Source organism: Lethenteron reissneri, chromosome 21, assembly GCF_015708825.2.
Source record: "Lethenteron reissneri isolate LAM-NWPU_2019-01 chromosome 21, ASM1570882v1, whole genome shotgun sequence".
NCBI classification, from domain to species: domain Eukaryota; kingdom Metazoa; phylum Chordata; class Hyperoartia; order Petromyzontiformes; family Petromyzontidae; genus Lethenteron; species Lethenteron reissneri.
In genome coordinates this window covers 4,922,042-4,941,318 of record NC_083799.1, presented here as the reverse complement: position 1 = coordinate 4,941,318, position 19,277 = coordinate 4,922,042, and the positions used below count along the sequence as shown (strand labels likewise).

Genomic DNA, 19,277 nt, shown 5'->3' with positions numbered 1-19,277 from the left:
AGTTTTCAATCTAGATTTAAAAGTGCATAGCTCGAGTGCCTTACAAATATTGCAAGAGCATTCTAAAAGGCTGCAGAAGTGCATCTGAAAGCACACGATGTAGTGACCCTCTTTGTTCGATGGTGAGACAAAAGCCACTGCGAGGATGACCAGAATTTGCGAGGATGACCAATTGAACAGTTACAATGATGCACAAGTCAACAGGGCACTGAATGCCAGAATTAAATTAAATCACACGAGAGTGGAAACTGACCAAGTAATTTAAAATAATTAAATACCGTAAATTGCGGGAGTAACTTAACTCGCCAGATTTTGGGAAAAACAAAACATCCGAGTCAGATTTGGCATGGGACATAAAATACAAAAGCTAATATCTGGTACTAAAGATGTATTACCGAAGCTATCAACAGAAGGTGTGTATCGGATTAATTGCACTTGTGGCAAATACTATGTTGGGCAGACACAACGAATGATCAGCACGAGACTAAAAGAACACCAAAGGAATATTAAATACTCCCAAATACAATTGTCGGCAGTGGCAGAACATGCGTGCCAAAAGGACACTCAATTGACTTTGATAAAGTTTAAGTTCTGTGCAAAACTAGTTACTAGTGGCCAATACTAATTAATCTATCTAAATTTATATATTTTTTTATATACTGTTCGAATAGCTACAAGCTTAGTGCTGCTTGAAAGCGAATAATCAAATAATACATTGTTTAAATGCATGCTTATACGTTGTGGATTACCTGTGCACAAACAATAATAGGTACTGCTATTTTAGTGCCCACAAACGTCAGGAAATACAAGAACAATGTGCATGCGTAATGTGAATAATCCAACTGGTAATGGATACCCATTGTAATGTATATGCATTCATTAATCCCCCCCTTCGCACGTGAAGGGCTCACAAGTGACGTCATCAAATATATTCCTAAGGAACGAAACAGGATCTCTCCACAAATCTGGCTGTCCGCCTGATGATGCAAGTTGCAATTACTGGCAAAACGTCATACTCGGGTTGTAAATGTTGTGGATTTGCCCTCCAACACACCGGTGTGCTGTACTAGCAACGATGTGGCATGTTCTGTTTACGTGAAAAACATAATTGGCCTTGTCGGGTGGTGGTGGGTTCAACGACACATTTATATTTATGCGATCTAACCCAAAACACATTATGGGTATTGTGGTTAATTTGTGGCAATGACTTTTTGTGCAATGAGTGCGACCTTATGATGCATACTTGTAAAGTATTGTAAACAGTTGCGATTCAAGTGGGTTATGAACGAGTGTACATTATCAGGATAATTGTTCACACGCCAGTTATTGTTGGCAGCTAAACATGTTAGGTGTTTTATGAACATTATACAAAGCCACAACAACGTACAAAACACGCATAGATCGACAGGAATGGCTGTATTTGACAGGTGCAACTGAATTTATTCTTTAAAATTTTTAAACACACCAAAACAGCAAAATAAGAACGTATTTGAATGTAGCAAACATACAATTCCAATGTTTACTGCCCTTGTAATGAATAAAAAAACAAATGCATGGTAACTTTTTCATAAGATAGAAATACTTAAAAAACGAAAATAATTAAGATTGTCAATAAGACAGCAAAACGTCACAAAAATTTCACCAATTACCTTAAATCATTTTCATTATCTTTGGAACTATTCAGAGGCCAATACAACTTTCCACATTTGAGTATAATTACTTTTTTAAAGTTCTGTATGTAGTCCATTGTCTAGAATGTCTTGGACATCATGTTGCCCAGTAAAGTATTTGAGCATTCACAGCTTTTCACCTAAGCTGAACCTCAACTTAAAAAAATATCATACCCCCACAAAGTTAATATAACAGTTTCCTTGAAATGTCCAAAAATATCCTAATAGATAATAATTTAATACCTTCTAAGTATCTTGCCAGTAAATTTCAAATGTAGCAATGTTGCACCTACAAGCTGAATGTATTTTAAATTGGTGATGTAGCAAACATTACATATGTAAATCAGGTAGTCAACTGATCACTATGGAACATAGTACTTTGGAGAATGGGTTGTGTGACATTTGAACCTTATGGTGGGACCCCAGGGTCCCGAATAAACAGAAGTCAAAATCATAATTAATTTTTGGCGACTGTGTCCCACCGTGCACATAAACGCCGCGACCCACCAGAAATAAATCCTCTCGTTCTTCACAAAGCACCCGTCGTTGCCAAAATTGCCGTAGTCATGAACAAAACTTTGAAACTTTGATTAGCGCATCATGGAGAGCTGGTCGAGAGGGATAGATTGCCGTATCGTTTGCCTTCAACAGACATAAAATGACGTCGCAACGCAGTTTATGCGAGAGCCGGGGGCTTATGGGACCCCGGGGTCCCGCCATAAGGTTAATTTGTGCTGTATATCATTATCTACAGCACTATAAGAAAAAACATTGGTTTATTATCATTTAACATTGCTATATTGAAAGGAATGTTTTCTAACCCCTGCAATTTAGCTAATGCATGGTTTACTATCCACATTTGCTAATCTAAAGACATCAGTTTTGACCACCACGACACATGAGTCTTAGGGTGTTTTAACAATTATACTATTAACTAATAGAAAGTGCAAAAAAGTAAAGCACAAGTGATGGAAACAGAAGAAACCCAGCTTTATATACTGTAGGTAGTCTAATATGGAGCATTTTCAGTAAAACAATGAGTAAATATTGAGGATACTTTTATACTTAAAAGCATGTTTGTATATTCCTTATCACGTTCGCCAGCTGTATACCACATGCACAATTGCAAATAATGAACACTCAATGCACGCCAAGACATTAGACCAGTAAATGAGTGAAAAACTTAATAAAATTACTTCACATCCATAAACTATAAATACTTTCCAAAAGTACGGAATAAAATAATAACTTTTGAGTTTAAGACCCTGATTGCAGCATGGCAATAAGTTGGATTCACATGGTCATGTGCTCAGGCAGGACGTAGGAGATGTCATCCCATGGGTGGCGATAGAGACCCTGCTTCAGGCGCTTCTGGTCCAGAAAATGCCCTGTGTAGTAAACACAAAGTGAAGCTTTGTTGGTGAAATCACACCCAGGCAGAGGCAAAACAAAGATACATTTGCACAATAATTTAAATGTAACGAGCAAACTTAGAGTGCCGTATAAGCGCGATTGCGACACATTTTGAATTGTAACTATAAATGTGCAAGGTATGAAAAAACCTAAACTCAAGTTACCAATAAAGCCCATGCTTCTACCCAAGACGAAGATTCCATTGAGTGCTCCGATCTCCACATACTCATCCGCCTCCTCCCTGAAATTACAACAATATTCAAATCTACAAAGAATACAGCGAAGGAAAATCAGACATGACAACGAAGTCAATAATCACAATAAATAAACTTCTCCATCTGAATTAAATTGTCAGAGCAGGTTACCTTGTGAAGCTTCCACAGCTCCTCAGCAAATCAACAAACACCACACCAATCAGGCCATCCACATTCAGGATCAAGTTGGGTTTCTAAATTGGATGATACAGATGCACAGTTGTAAAGATCTTGCAGTGAAAACAAACCCAGTGAAGTAATAGGGAAGACCAGCCATCTTGCATCAAATCAAAAGCTACTTTTATAAAGATATATGAACTTTAATTTGTTTTGTTGGAGACATAAATGTGTTGTACAAAATAAGATGCATCCAAGCGGGCTTTCAATCAGTTTTAAGGAATACAAATTGAAATAAACAAAACGTGAAATACAAATAAATGTAGCAGATACCAACTGTAAGGACGTTATTATCATCTCGTTCACACCTTGGATGTGGTGATCTTCTCCACCTCCAGGGCATAGTCTAGCAGTGGTGTTGCCGGGAATTTTTGTTGCGCATACTCCTTCAAGATCTGTACCCGCACGTCTGGATTGTTAATCTGTGGGTGTGCACAAAGGTTAATATTATTCCACTGACAATTGTTATTGCCAATATTGTCATTATTTATACAAGTGGCATTTACATTTCAAAACTACCAACAGTGCAAAAATAAATTCGCACCATGTTCATGATCATCATATTCACACTATTAATTATAAATAAAAGCACTTAGCAAGTAGTAATGATAATTGTGCAATATTTCTGCTTTTGTTGCACCAGCCACTACTTACAGACTTGACACGGTGGCCAATGCCCATGATCAGCTTTCCTTCCTTTTTCATCTTATTAACAAAGTCCATGGGGATCTGACCGCTGTCAAATGCATGGCTGAACTGTTTAGCTGCTGCATCCAGAGCTCCTCCAAAACGATCACCCTGTTTGCAGGGGAAAGAATCAAACAGACCAAATGTTATATTTTAATGCACGGACATATTTTTTAAGTGAAAACATGAAACCAGTTAATAAATTAGACACATAATTATCCCACCACTTAACATACTCTTTTAGGAACCAGTGTGAATAGACCTGAGTATGAGGGCAGGAGTAGAGGGAGACAGAAGGTGAGATGGAAGGATGTGAAATGAGATTTGAAGACGGTGGATGTGTTTAGAGAAGAGGCGCGGAATAGAAATGTGTGGAGATATAAAATTAAAGCAGCCGTGGCCATGCAATAATATGACTTTCGGCTTATAGTCCATGAGCCGAGAGCAGTTATTTCACTTGCCGGTACCACTTGAGGTGGCCTAACTTTAGTGGTTCCAGTTTTAGTGTGGCAAATGACAGTGAATTATGTGCTAAACATTTAAAATGAGTGGGTTATCAAGTAATTCACTACTAGCCGTATAAATAAATTGGTACTACTAAAGATATGGTTGCCATTTTGAATCTGGCTCATGGTCTATTAGAAGGTGGTATGAAGAGGCAGCTCTGCTGTGAAGGGACTCACAATGGTGAGCAGCCCGGAGGTGAGGCTGGACACCAGGTCCTTGCCTGCGCGAGCACACACGATTGTGTTGTGAGCGCCTGACACGGCAGGGCCGTGGTCAGCCGTCACCATGAGACACATCTCAATGAACTTGCTGGCGTATTTGGGCAAGCTGCACACGGAAGCATAAGCAACGTCATTTTCCTTCCAAGCATTGCATATCCTATAATAATTATGCATTACGTTTAATGTCTTATTTCACGGAAACGTCAAGAGAAACAAATGCATTTATGTATGTGAATAATTTAATTAAGTACAAAATTTACTAAGATGTTAAAAGTCAAATATCATCACTTCTCACCAAACAGCGCCCTTCATGGGTAGCTAATTTATATTCATGCAACTTTATTTAATAACGTCTAGTGATGAATATTTTACATAGACAGTGTATGTAACACGGGCATTGCTACAATGTGCATATTTGTACGATGGAATAGCGCTGATAATACTATGCAAATAAGCACAATTAAAATTGGTAAAAGTCTAGTTATGAAAACATTTGGTACCATAGGTTTCCTTTGCAAGGGTAGGAAAAAAACTGTTGCTATACAGTCGACAAGGAAATTACATCTCGTGAAGCATACCTGCGCTGGAACCAAAGGAGGCCGAGTACCCCACCCAGGCCAATATCCTCCTTGAATACCTCCGTGATGGGCATGCCCGCGTAGACCAACTCCTGGCCACGCTCATCGCAGATGCTTGTCATGAAGGATGCTGGCTTGCGGATGAGGCCCAGTTCCTGCGTAAATATACAATTGTAAAAACAGCCTCAATAATTTGTTTGCCTGTAAACGGCTTCATGACTACAGGTTTAAATGTATACATTTATTTGTATCATACAGTAATTGCAGGATATCTGAACAGCTGGACATAAGCTGGGAATGCACACGCACCCTGGCCCAGGAGTAATCCATGGGTACAGTTGGAGGAGGCACTTCTGGTGCTGGGACGATCACTCCTTGCTGCACAAGGTCGTCATACACAGCCCTAACAGCACAAAGCATTCATGTTAGCGTTCAACATATACAAACTTTTAACGTGCACTATTGTTTATTCTACATTGACAATAAGCTATGAATTTTAATATCATAAAACGCCTTTTGGCGTACTCTGGTCTAACACCGTTTTGAGACTAAGAAAGCTGTCTCTGGTGTGGACCAATCATTTTCAAAGAATTCATATATTATCAGTGTTTTTTTGTTTGCATTCTGACCACAAGTATCGTGGTTAATGCAGACATGATTCCTTGTATAAGGTTTCAGTTTGGTGTTTTAACATCTTAACACCTGTTGCCAGAAAAAAGGGGACAACCTATTCTCATCATAAAACTTGCTTTATTTTATCTCCTAGTTCATCAAAGTTGTTTGGGACATAAGCCCCCGCTTCAGTCAAAGCTGCGTTCTTGGCGACAGCAGTCTCAGAGTCTTGATTGGCACAGGCGCCTGCATGGCCAAACTGGACCTGGGCACAATAGGAAATTCCAAAAACATAAACACGAAGAACGTCAGAAAATACAATAAAAAGGCATAGAAATATTTCGTACAATTATTGTAAACCAAACATTTTTATATGTATCCATGTTTTTATCTCATATGTATACAATATCCCAATAAAAATGTATTTTACTGTGCATTTGTTACAATTAAGTACTTTCATATAAAATGTTTGAGTTATTTAATTACTTCAGATGTAAACATCGTGGCACAGGTTCCAATGCACCACGCCACCACAGGTTTAGTCACACGGCCTTCCTTGATGTCCTGGCAAATCTTGTACTCCTCTGTGCCCCCCACCTGCCGTACAATAAAACATATGCGATGAATATAGCAACCCGATCATGCTATTAATTAACGAAATTAGATCGCAAGAAAAATTTGATGTACCTCTCCCAGCAAGACGATCATCTTTACTTCAGGAGTGTCTTGATATCGGAGCACATGCTCAATGAAAGTGGAGCCAGGGTATCTGCAGTAATAAATGAAAAAAACTGAAATGATTCATGTATAAAACAGGCTCAAATGTAAATGTGAGTTAAGCCAGCTGTACTGGTCACAATTCTAAAAGCTGCATCACAACCCAAAACAAATCCCTGTTACCCTCTAGGAACATAGTGAGAAAGGCTATAATTTTCACACCTGTCCCCACCGATCGCCACACCCTCATACACGCCGTCTGTTGTGCGCGAGATAATGTTGTTGAGCTCGTTTGACATTCCGCCGGAGCGAGACACGTATGCCACACTGCCCGGGCGGTACAGCTTGGAGGCTAGGATGTTGTCCAGCATGCCACCCGTGTTCCCGATCTTAAAGCAGCCTGGCTTGATCCCACCAACCTGGAAACATAACATTCAATGAAGTACGCAAAGTCAGTCAAATATGTTATGAAGACATTTAGGAATAACGTGTAAATAACAGCTGATAAACAGCAGTGCTAATAGGCGCACTTCGTTTACCGTGGCGGGTCCGATGATGGTGACGCCCTTCTCATCCGCCATTTTTATCAGCTTCCGAGTGAGCGCCTCTGGAATACCTTCGGCAATAATTGCAATTGTGTGAATCTGCACACAAATGACAAGAGTGCACAACACAAGGAGACATAAAATAGTGTTTTTCAAAAGTTAATTAAAAGAGCTTATTAAATGTTTAACTCCAACTTCACAATTTCCAATGAATGAATACTCGAAAATGAGAGGTGCACCTGTGGAAAGCCCAACGTTTCCACCGTGCTGTCATAGGCAGAACGCAGAGAAGCAAAGCTGATGAGAACGTCCACATCGGAATGCTTCTTCATAGCCTCAGCCATGCTCTTGTAGACTGGAATCAGGATCTCCTTATGGCCCCAGTAGAATTTCTGCTTATGGTCACCACTGCTCACAATATAAAAAGTCAAAGTAACAAGATAATTATTCTTGGCTGCAAAAGGTAGTAAGACTAAAAGAGAATACAGATCTAAGCATGTGCCTCAAACTGTCAGATTTATTTAAGGATTCCATTTTGAGTACAAATCATTGGTCATGTGCGATTAACCAAGTTTAAAACAATATAAAAAGTGTGGGTTTGTGCACAAATGCAGGGTCCTGTTTCAAAACCTTTGATTTTATTTGCCATTATGTCAGCATATTTATTTTAAGGCAACTAAACCTGTTGGGAAATATATTGATGCTTGCTGTTTACTCACGTGAAAGGGTAGACCATGGCAGCAACAGAGGGCTCCTCACGGGAGCACACATAGTCAAAGTCCAGCATGCCCTGCACAGCACGTGTCTGCATCCCCCAGATTATGGACTTGGTATGATTCCCAAACAGTTTTGTCAGTTTACCTGTGAAAAACAAAGTGAAAATTATACATACACATCATACATTTTTGGAATTAAAATATAAAACCATTTAATCTGTCAAGAACATATAAACTTACTAAAAGTTTAATTATGTTTACACCTATGGAAGTTAATGTCCTATTAATATAATAATTGATGGTTTAATGCGATATATTCACAAAATTGCAAGCCCAAATTATGAAAAAGCAGAACCTAGCATTATATTCACATTTTATTATGTGGGATGGCACACACATTGCTCTAAATATGAAGTTTACAAGACTCATTTTGAGAAGTAACTCACGAGGGGTGGCTGCACCAGGGTGCTCCCCAGACATGCACCTGTGCCTGCGGCCCTGGCTCCTGTTACCCTCTGAAACAGAGCCCTTTCGACTCGCAGCAGGTGTATTCTGTGGATGGATGAAAATCATATGGATTGTCGACATGACCAATACGCGGTCTTGCCACGATTCATACGCGGTTTCTACATAAACCATACAGTTTGAAATGCCAACATTGCAAAAGACTTCAACTTGTCAACAAGAGAGACAATCATAATGGTATAGATTAAATATTTAATATTTTGCTACATTTATATCAACATATCATATTACAGTGATAATTTAAATACTTGTGATGTTAGCAAATAAAAACCAAAACTTGACATTTATATAAATTCATGGATTGCACATTTTACAAGAGGCTTACTTACATATCTAAAGTGTACAGTGTCTATATCTTAAGCAAAATTAATTATTTAATTGAGTTATCATCAACTTCAATGTAAACAACCTACAGAATCTATTAATGTTAATACATAATTAGGACCTGATTTACTTGTTGGAAAAAAATGTGCATCGCCAAAATGTGGCTAATTGCCATGGTAGTATGCGTCAGATTTTTTTCATTGGTATTGACACCTATTCCCAATTTTTTGACATCTCATTATCGCTTTTGAACTTGAAATATTGCTATATTGCATAACTCAATGTTCATAGTGAATACATATTCTACACTGGCAAGCAACAAAGATAATTGCTATGAAATACGAACCTAAATCCAGCCATGGATAGACAGATGAATACATAAATAGCATTCATCTTGTGACAATTTTTTTGTTTAAATCAGATTACTATTTGATGAAACATCATTGCCCACATCATCGATGTAGCACATTAGAAACTACATTTCTTTACAGTGCGCAGATCAACTCATAGACAACACACTTGCTCGGAGATGTGAATTTAGCAAAGATGCAAAAAACATAAATTGGAATTAGCCAATGCCCTCACTGGTATACCAACATTTTTGGAACGATAGCTTTGTTTGGTTAATTTTTAAATTGCCACTTTCCTGTATTGGATCAACTGTAATACAATTTCTGATTGTAGATAATAATATTCATAGAAGATACACAATTTTAAGCATATAAAAAAATCTAGGAATAAAAGTTGCATGTGTTGAGTCTCACTGCGGATTGCGTGCTAGCATTCAGGAGAAAGTTGGCAGTGTGAGCCTCCGCTGGCGTGGTGTCCGGGATGGGCCGCAGCCCCAGCGCCATTCCCACTATGGCCGTCATGTGCGTCTCCGTGCCGAACACATGGATTGGAATGCCTGTTGTCTGACCTGTTGGTGATATGCATAAGAAATAGCCGCACAAAAATCAACTCACTCAGTGCAATGCATTTAATTTACTCATTCGATTTTGTTTTTAAATAGTTTAGCTTTTTAATGTTAATAATTCTGGAATTTAGGCTCAGGATTATCTGTGGTTCAGCAAAGATGTCTGGTGATTTTATTTTATTTATACAGTAAACCCTTGTTAATTCAACACATATGGGGCTCTGTCCTTGCCGAATTATCCATAACCCCGAATGATGTACAATGGTACTCCCCAATGCCTTCTGTATTATTGCATCTTAATTCAAACAAAACTCACCAACTTCGCGCATGACACGAAGGCCCTCTTGGTAGTTGGGGCCTCCACGTCGCACAAAAATGCTCACGCCATTTTCCTTTAGACGAGCCCGGAAATCTTTGATTGCTCGCACAATGCCCTGTCATGTGAGTAAATAGATTGCAGATTCTCAAGCACCACAATGAATTATACATGAACATCACCAAAACCAAGCTCAACAAAAATAATCTAAATTACTTGCATGAAAGGTATTTCAATTTAAAGTTGCAATTATGGTCATTAATAAACTTTGGGATCTGTTTCATTCTAATGTAAAATATAATGGCAACAACGTACTTTGAAGGTTGCAGCGACGTTTGTGAAGTTAGCAATGCCTCCTCCAATGATGAGCACTTTCCCTGAAAGAAAATTAGTCTGATGTAACAGAAGTCATCGTTTGACCTTTTAAGAGCCATAAAACCAAGGATATTTTCTCAAAAATGTTCAATAGGGCCTCTCATTGATAAGATGAATTTAAACAATTCACATTATTCTGGTAACGTATCCTATAGACCCTGCATTTACTCCCAGGTAGCAAAATGCTCTGTACCAGGGATGTGCTCTTACCATCAGCGTGCTTTTCACGAGTCATGAGTGACAGGATGGTTTTGGCATAGTCATATGTCTGCTGCTCACTGGGTGCACCAGAGTACTCTCCATAATTAGCAAGCTCCTCCATTGCACCCAGATCACAGATGGTGTCACTATTTGAATGAGAATAAAACAGAGGAAGGACATATTCAAATTAAGTGACAAAATATGCATCAATTGCGTAAATTGACATTCAAAAGTACAGCTGGTGACGTTTGAAATAAAGACTCAAACAAGTTATATTGAAAGCATTTATCAATACGAAATTGTAAAAATGTATATATTTTTTAAGCAAATTGAACATTTTCAAAGACCTGTAGACGACAGATGCCCCTCCACCAGCTACCATGGTCCAGATCCGACCCCTGGGATTTAGGATGGTCAACTTCAGGCTGGCACCACTCTTCGCATCGAGATCAGCGATGTACGCTTCCTATTCACATATAAAACCAGTACTGTGAATACACTATTAGATGTAGACTATCTCTAAACCATAAGGGCATTGGAATCATTTTGAAATGCAAAACATACTTATATGACACTGGATAAACAGGGCACACCTGATACAACATTTATCTGTGAATATTTATGTGCAATTATTGAGACCAGGAAACAAAATATGCCCGTGTCAGATAGTTTATTACCTCTGGGTAGGCTTCACGGCCGAATGGGGGTGGAAATTCAATATCGCCCCATTTGGCCTTGCAGAGATAGTCTGCTGTGGCATCCAACTTGGCAGCCATATCCAGCACATACACCCCATCATCTGTTACAACTGCACCACACAAACAACACATCATTGCATTACACCCTGCAGTACACCAGAAACAACTGATTAAGCTATGCTTCAGTTTAGTACACAACAATTATGGTGATTAATATGCTGTCAAAAAGCATGGGGGTAGGTGAGGGGCAAGTCGTAAGGTGCTTGGCAAGATGGATGGTGGCAAAGGTAAGCAGGCAGACAAAATTAGACAATGATAGGTGCACTATACCAAGTGGATTTATCTCCAGGTAAGTGAAGTATAGGTCTTCAAACAACTTGAAGAGCTCAGTGACAAAACTTGCTAGAACCCTGAAAAAAGCAGACATCTTTAATTACTGCATTTATGAGTGACTAGTATTTTAAAAACATTATTTCAATTAAATTAAAACGTGTTTTATTTTAAATCGTTGGTACACATTCTCATACACATCTTTGTTTAACAATAATTAGAAAAATTGTATTTAAAAAATATGAAAACGTATCATTGTTCATGTGTTTACTTAATTATTCACTCAATTACAATAAAACTCATGATACACATGCATTATGTAACAGTTTTCAACAACATGCGTTTGTCCTTGGAGGAGTTTAATTAGCAATAATAACTAACTTTTCAAGCTGTGGGACATGAGATCAAGTTACATGTGATGACATCATAGCATTGACTGCCAGGGATAATCCTTTGAGTGCTGTTTTATCACCAAGTTCATGACGACCCTTCAATCAATTTGGTTAGTTTTCTCTAGAACAATTGTGCCCATCTACCCCCTACAGACAGATGGATTGACAGACAAGCAGGGTCAGCACTCATGCATTCAACCTTAGTTGGAAGGTGTTAACACATTTCCATCAGGAATATTATACATTGTCTATTATCTTATGGACAAAACCAGCCTAGCATTGCTGTACTCACTCTTGGCGGGGACCAGGCACGTTCACCAGAAGCTGCGTCTTCACCTGTTCTTGCGTCAGGCCCTTGTCAATACCCACTAGGAAGCGCAGAGCCTTGGAGTCCACATCCCCCACGTCGACCCCTCCCTCGTGGTGGAAGAGCACCACATCACCCTCGCGGGTTGCGTAAATGCACACATAAAACTCCTCCTCCTGCCAGAAACGGTAGGCGGTGAACTCAATGACATCTCATGCAATAAATAATCTACAACTTTAATATTAACTGAAATCAAGCCTTCACTAAATAACGAAAAGTACATTCAATATTTACAAAGAGTGGAATGTTAAATATGAAAATTGTATTAAGGGCATCTTTACTTATCAAAAATTAACATTCATGTATTTATTTATAAACTGATACATGATGCCTGTAAACTCTGTAATGTGAATAAACATCAGCTTGAGCTGAAAAATATTTTTAAAAAATACATTGTAAATAAAAACAAGTTTCAGACACAAATTTAACTTTGACATGCATTTTTAATGTTCAGTATTTTTATTCAGTGCACAGTATACAATCTGCTACAAGCCAGTGAACCAGGCTATCAACTACATTAAAATGTTATGGTATATATACTACCCTAATATAAACAGCGAATGAATTGATATCTCTTGATGACTATAATTTGTAGAAAATTGCTTATTTTATCATATTACCTGTTGGTGGGGTACAAAAGGTTCAATTATAAAGTTCTTCAATATGCCTGAAGCTGCTTCAACCTGAAACAAAATATAAAGAAAATGTGATTATTCAGCATTTATGAGTATAAATGAATTGAACAATTCCTTCTGGTAAAACCACGATGATAAAATATCCAATTATCTGTAAGCGGACATTGAAAACTATGAGTAAACATAACATCAAAAATAAAATCAATCTGCTATCATATATAGCTAAAACCACACAAGCTGTGCAAGCACTGATCCTTTACAACATTAATAACCTGCTAATTGTAAGCTCAGTTAAATTTCTTCATGATGAATAGCTTAATTTGTGTAAACAAAAACTGACCTGGATCTCCTGACCTATTCGCGTTCTAATCCACTCCTGTACACCTTGGAAATCTAAGTTGACGCCAATCAGTCCAAGCTTTCCACGGCGCTTAATTAGCTGGTCAGGCTTCACCACCAGCCTCTGCAACAAAAGCAACAAGGAGTATTTGATAAAAAAAAAGTAACTTACATCCCTTTTGTCAATCCACTGCTGGTTGAAGGATTCCTATTCTATTATGGTTGTGGTGGCTGTTTAATCACTCTTCACGACATTGGTAAGTGCAGGTTGGTGAAGTGCGAAGGACCCAGGACTGGTTCAGATATCACTTGACACTTACACAAGCTGTTGCCGGAATACATCTCAGAACGACAGATAACTAATAGGGAGGATGAATCATTGTGCCACTGCTCACTAATATTCTTAATTTTCCTTTTCTACATTTGGGAAACGCGTGCCATTCACTCTTTAATGTGGAGAGATGGTCGCTAACAGAATACCCAGAGAACATTCAATTATTGAATAAATGTAAAACTACAACTATTAAGAATCAACTATTTTTTATTTTATCAGGAAAAGCCCACCGAGCTATATATACTCTAAACGCATGTTGATTCTAAATGTGGAGGGAAAAATCAGTGGACCTGGAGAGAAATTCACGTGACGACGGGGAGAACATGTAAACTATAAATATACAGGCGTCAGGGTTGAGTCAAATGCTAAATGTTTGCCAAGGACATTCAATTGATTTTGATAACGTTGGAGTGTTATGCAGAACTAATTATTACTGGCCAAGACGAGTTAGAGAATCAATCAAAATTGAGAATTCAAATAATTTCAACCACTCTGATAGCTACAGACTCAGTGCAGCCTGGAAGCGTATTATTAAGTAATACACAACACATTACAAATCCTTACAAGTGAGTCACATGGTAAGTGGCTGATCTGATCTATTACATAATTGCATACACCCCCACACCTGCCTGTGATCTCGAAACGTGATGAGGTTCAACAATGATGACGTCATCCGGAAGCAGGTGGATGGCTTCACTATTCTGGTAAATCGCCCGAAGATGCTGGATGTAATTTCCAGCGAAACGTCGTACTCAAATTGTAAATGTTGTGGATTCACTCTTCAACACACCGGTGGGCTAAAGTAGTGAACTATTTGTCTTATGTCAACGTAACACTTTTTACTGATTGGCCGTGTCGTTTGGTGGAGGGTTGGAACACATTTATGAATAACGCGATCTAACCCAAAAACCTATATGATGAATAATACTGGTCGCGAAAGCCTACGTGTTAAATTGCAAGAGGTGGCTGCAGCTTGCAGTGGGCCTTCAACATGCGGAAGTTTGACAATGACTGATGATGAATGCAGTTGCCTCGAATGGCCGCAGGGGTCACCCTTAACTGAATGCTTAACGTATGTTGAGCTCAAGGATTCATATGAATGTGATCGATGGATGCTTCGTTACGCATCAACAATATTGATCACTACTCATACAACCTGTCCAAAACTCGCCTTTACTAAATATTTATACATGAAACGTGTTAAAAGTTACATTCCAGTTTGAGTAGAACATTCAAGTCTTTATACTGGTTCCACTGGTCAAACTACTTTCAGCAGAACAATTTAAGTGTGTTCACAAGCATACCAGTCACAGCTGTGTAACAACATTTTCAATTCAACTCAGTTTTAGCTCACATGATCAAGTAGCCAGGGATGTTCCTGGACAAGCCGATCCCAGTCGGTTTCGGAGGTGAGGGTGGCATGACGCGATTTGTTTTGAACGGACACTGCAGCACTCAGATGTTTGTGCACTAGAAATTTCCCAGTCGCCTCACGAACAGCTTTTGCAGACATGACCTGAAGTAAAACACAAAAGCATACCATTTATATTCTGTAATTTCTCAATTTACCTGCATTCTCATGCCAGTTTAATTAAACTCAAAGCCTTATAATTCCTTCTCACAAACAAAGCAAGAAATCCACATTATTAATCGTAGAAGCCTTTATAATTATCAGTGAAAAAATGCTGACCCTAACGATAAGATAAAATATTTTCTTTTGTAGAGAAAACCTTATTTTGTACCTGCAATTGTATTACGAAAACGTTGTTTTACAGCTACTTCTTAAAACCAAATGAACAAGTTGCCAAGGCAATAATCAGTTTTTCGCCATTTAAAAGCTGCACTATTTTAATGTAGACACGTTTAACACCATTACAGTACAGAAGCGCAAATTACTCATTGCAAAAGGACACTACTGTCAAATACAAATGACCAAAATACAATGTTCTGAGCAATTAAGTAAAATAAAAAAGATATAATTGTATGTAGTCACACTACTCGTATTCAATTTTATAAATTAACCTAATTTTTGTGGGACCTGACAGAAAAACACAATACATTAAATTTACGGGACACAATGTCTTATTGTGTGCATGCATTCCATGACATTAACTGCAAGTGAACTGTGCTATACGGGCAGAAAAAAAAACACTGGTTGTAAATAACTTACTACCATTAATTTATAACAAGCGTGACCAAGTGTCTGTAAAGCCCCTCCGATAATGGTCTTGGATTACAGTGCATAATCACACCAAGTGGAAATGGTATGGAGTTTAGAAATGCTATTCCATATAAATTATGGATTTTCACAACCTTAGTTGCTGTCCATTTTAAAAAGCAAATAAAATGATAATGGAGTGTTTAAAAGACAAACATTTGCATAACCCTACGCCAAGCAGTACAGTGGTAAAACGGCCACATCGAAAAGGCAATGAGCAAGAAGATAACCTCGTTGTTTGCTTAAACAGAAAATACATACAATGTTTACTCGGTTGTCAGGTTTTCCCTGGGCGGTGTGCATGCTAAATCTGGTTTACAAACTGATGACACACATTTGGCCGACTTGTGAAATGTGATCACTACACAAGATCCAGGTAATTCTCGCTTAAAGTTGTCCAAGCCCGATCACTAGTGATATATCAATACAGCTTTGTAGTCTGGTTCATTTGGCAGACGGTTTATTGTATTAGATGTGGTATAAAGTACAATATTTTGGCGATTGTAAAGTTTTAAGGCTCATAATCCATGCAGAGAGAGAGGGCTTTAAAATAGTGAAACGCCAATACAGTACATAACCATTTTATCAATCCACTGCGTGACGTGGACCTGGCCACCCCGTGGAGGATATTTGACCATACTTCACCACACTGGCCAAGTACGTTTTGAAGGGGAAGCATACGCGATTAAGCATTGTACAAATACGATGGATTTCCCTGCACTGCCATATGCTGACGATACAGCCAGGCGGAAGCCTGCATCTATTATGCATAATGGTCTCCCGTCAAATCACTATCCAGGCTCAGGGCTGCTTAGCTTCTAAGATTTGACGATGTTTGGGCGCGTTCCATGTGCTTTGGCCATAGGCCGAATTACACAATGACACACTTGTTAACTCTGTATATGGAATGTTAATAATATACCCCATCCTAAGTGTAAATGTGACGATGTACGCACTTTCATCACTAAACCCCTGGGGAAAAGACCACATTTAAACCAAACCGAAATTATGCGTGGAGACAGTGAGAAATGTATTGCGTTTTACGAGGAGCCTAGCATTGGTATTTCAATGCAGCACAGTATAACTTGCAAGTGCAGTCCCTGACTTTGAATATGGGTTGTGATTAATCAATTGTAATGGGCCCAGTGTCATCCGTCACAACAGACTAAGCACATGTAATAGGATCAGAAGCACGTGGCTAGCCCAATGCCACTGCTGACAGAATTCATGTACAAAAGAGAATCTGACATTACACTATTAAAAGTAGTTGGCACATTTAACACTGCAACGTGACCATCATTCATTTCCAGCCTATTTATGGCAGCTGGGTCTCATGGTTTGTTGGCATAACGTGCTGACATTTGCAAACTAATGACCATTAGTTAATGAGCAATTGATGCTGCTGTATTTCATTACGGTAAAGTACAGTCGCGGCCACAGCAATGTGGAGTGAGCAGACCACATCAACTCACGAGTCGTCCAAATGACTGCAGTTTATTCACATCAGTGACTTCCTTACATCACAAACGGAGTGTTATACCGTACACAACCGAGCTCAGCGATAAGCAGATGGGGTTCATCACGCATCGTCTGCTGAAACCCTGCTAGATAGTGTGTTGTGGAGAGTAATGCAGTTCTTCTTAGTGCTATTAGTATACAGTACATCAATTAATAGTCTACTGTATCATAATTCAGAATGGGCCCAAGCCTTCAAATCGTCAGCCGAGTCTCTCGGGACAAACCTCAACTCTCACCATCAACGACAGACGTAGCGACTCCTAACACCGACATATCTGTGATTATAATCCAAACTATTACTAAATAAAGTACAAATTACACATATCTTCCGATGAGCAGCACTGACGTGTATTAGAAATACGTCCAGCAAAGTCACCGTGCGACAATGTGCAGTCAAACCGCTAAGTAAGCGTGACGCGGAACTTACCGTAGAGGCCTAAAACAAACGCGAAAAACCACAAGGATAAAAACAATCACCCGATTACGGATAAAATGTTCCTGTTGTTGCTGTCGTGAAGTAGCGTTTGATATTCGCCCGAGACGCTGTCAATTGCTCTGTTGCACCGAGGCGAACGCTTTCCTGCCCCGGACCTAACTCAAGCCGCAATGAATGAAGGGGGGTTCCGGGTGAGGGGCGTGGCCAAGAAGAGAGGCGGGGCTTCGCGGCAAGGGGGCGGGGCTTCGCGACAAGGGGGCGTGGCTTCGCGACAAGGGGGTGTGGCTTCGCGGCAAGTGGGCGGGGCTTCGCGGCAAAGGGGCGGGGATTCGCGGCAGGGAGGGGGGTGGCGTGGTTAATCGGTCGTGGCGCGAGGGGGTCTGCGTTGGGTGGGGGGGGGCTGCGTGCCCAGACCACAGCAGCATGCCCCACAAATCAGCTTCTGTTTGGACGGATAGAGGGGGGCCAAACGGGCACGACACGGGCTGGAGAAGGGATGGACTTCATGCGGTACGGGAGGATGTGGAGCTGAGTGGACTTGTCGAAAAGGCTTGGTACCAGCGGTGTCAAGATCGGCCTCTATGGGAGGGCAGTTTTGAGGCAGACGTGAGGGGACGCCCTACTGGGCAGTTGGTGGCAAGTCGCCCCTCCAACAACGGAGGGCAAGAGGAGCGATGCTCACAACAACGAGCGGCGGATTAAAATGCAGCAAGTTGGCACAGTAAGGGGGTAGAGCGGATGCCAGTCAGTCAACGCCCATGGGGTTATGGGCCGTGTGACCTCCTGCCCAGCAGTGACGCCTTCGACACACTTCATTGTGACGTCACAGTGCACCTGACCTGGCAGAGGCGCCGTGGTGACGTCACCGTCACTTAGTGACGATTGGGCGTGGGGGGGGGGCTACGACGGGACGTGGCTTGGAGGGGCTTGGTGGGAGGTGGGTGGGGCTCGCCTCCAAAGTGGGCGGGGCTTAAAGCGGAAAAGGGGGGGGGGGTAGCGATCACGCGCCACTTCTGGCAGACCGCCCCCCAATTCGCAAATGCGGAGCTGTGATTGGCTAGGAGCGTATCGCGTGATCTCGCCACTCACCCCCTCCAATATATACGGGGTCATCCCCACACACGCCTCCACCACGCGCTCTTACGTGGCGCTTGGATAATTAACATGCCGACACGAGGCGACGTGGGCGTTGTGTATCAGACGCATGTGCGGGTTACGTTGATGTTTAACAATGAAGACTTTAGGCCAAGCAAAGT

At 40.2% G+C, this 19,277-nt stretch overlaps 1 protein-coding gene across 1 annotated transcript; it reads right to left on the bottom strand.

Moving 5' to 3' along the window:
• Window positions 1-1,415: 1,415 nt before the first annotated feature.
• LOC133345095 (ATP-citrate synthase-like) lies at window positions 1,416-18,204 on the bottom strand. The gene is made up of 28 exons (XM_061555572.1): window positions 18,013-18,204; window positions 15,204-15,365; window positions 13,517-13,639; window positions 13,162-13,224; window positions 12,467-12,657; window positions 11,783-11,862; window positions 11,432-11,562; window positions 11,102-11,220; window positions 10,764-10,900; window positions 10,494-10,555; window positions 10,179-10,296; window positions 9,711-9,865; window positions 8,544-8,649; window positions 8,101-8,242; window positions 7,621-7,789; window positions 7,376-7,480; window positions 7,059-7,255; window positions 6,807-6,888; window positions 6,606-6,716; window positions 6,257-6,384; window positions 5,817-5,910; window positions 5,508-5,662; window positions 4,885-5,035; window positions 4,169-4,312; window positions 3,823-3,936; window positions 3,449-3,531; window positions 3,248-3,324; window positions 1,416-3,058 (listed from the first exon to the last, which is right to left on the bottom strand). Exons 2-28 carry the CDS (start codon window positions 15,360-15,362, stop codon window positions 2,964-2,966), a joined length of 3,291 nt encoding a protein of 1,096 aa, XP_061411556.1. The 5' UTR covers window positions 15,363-15,365; window positions 18,013-18,204; the 3' UTR covers window positions 1,416-2,963.
• Window positions 18,205-19,277: the final 1,073 nt, after the last annotated feature.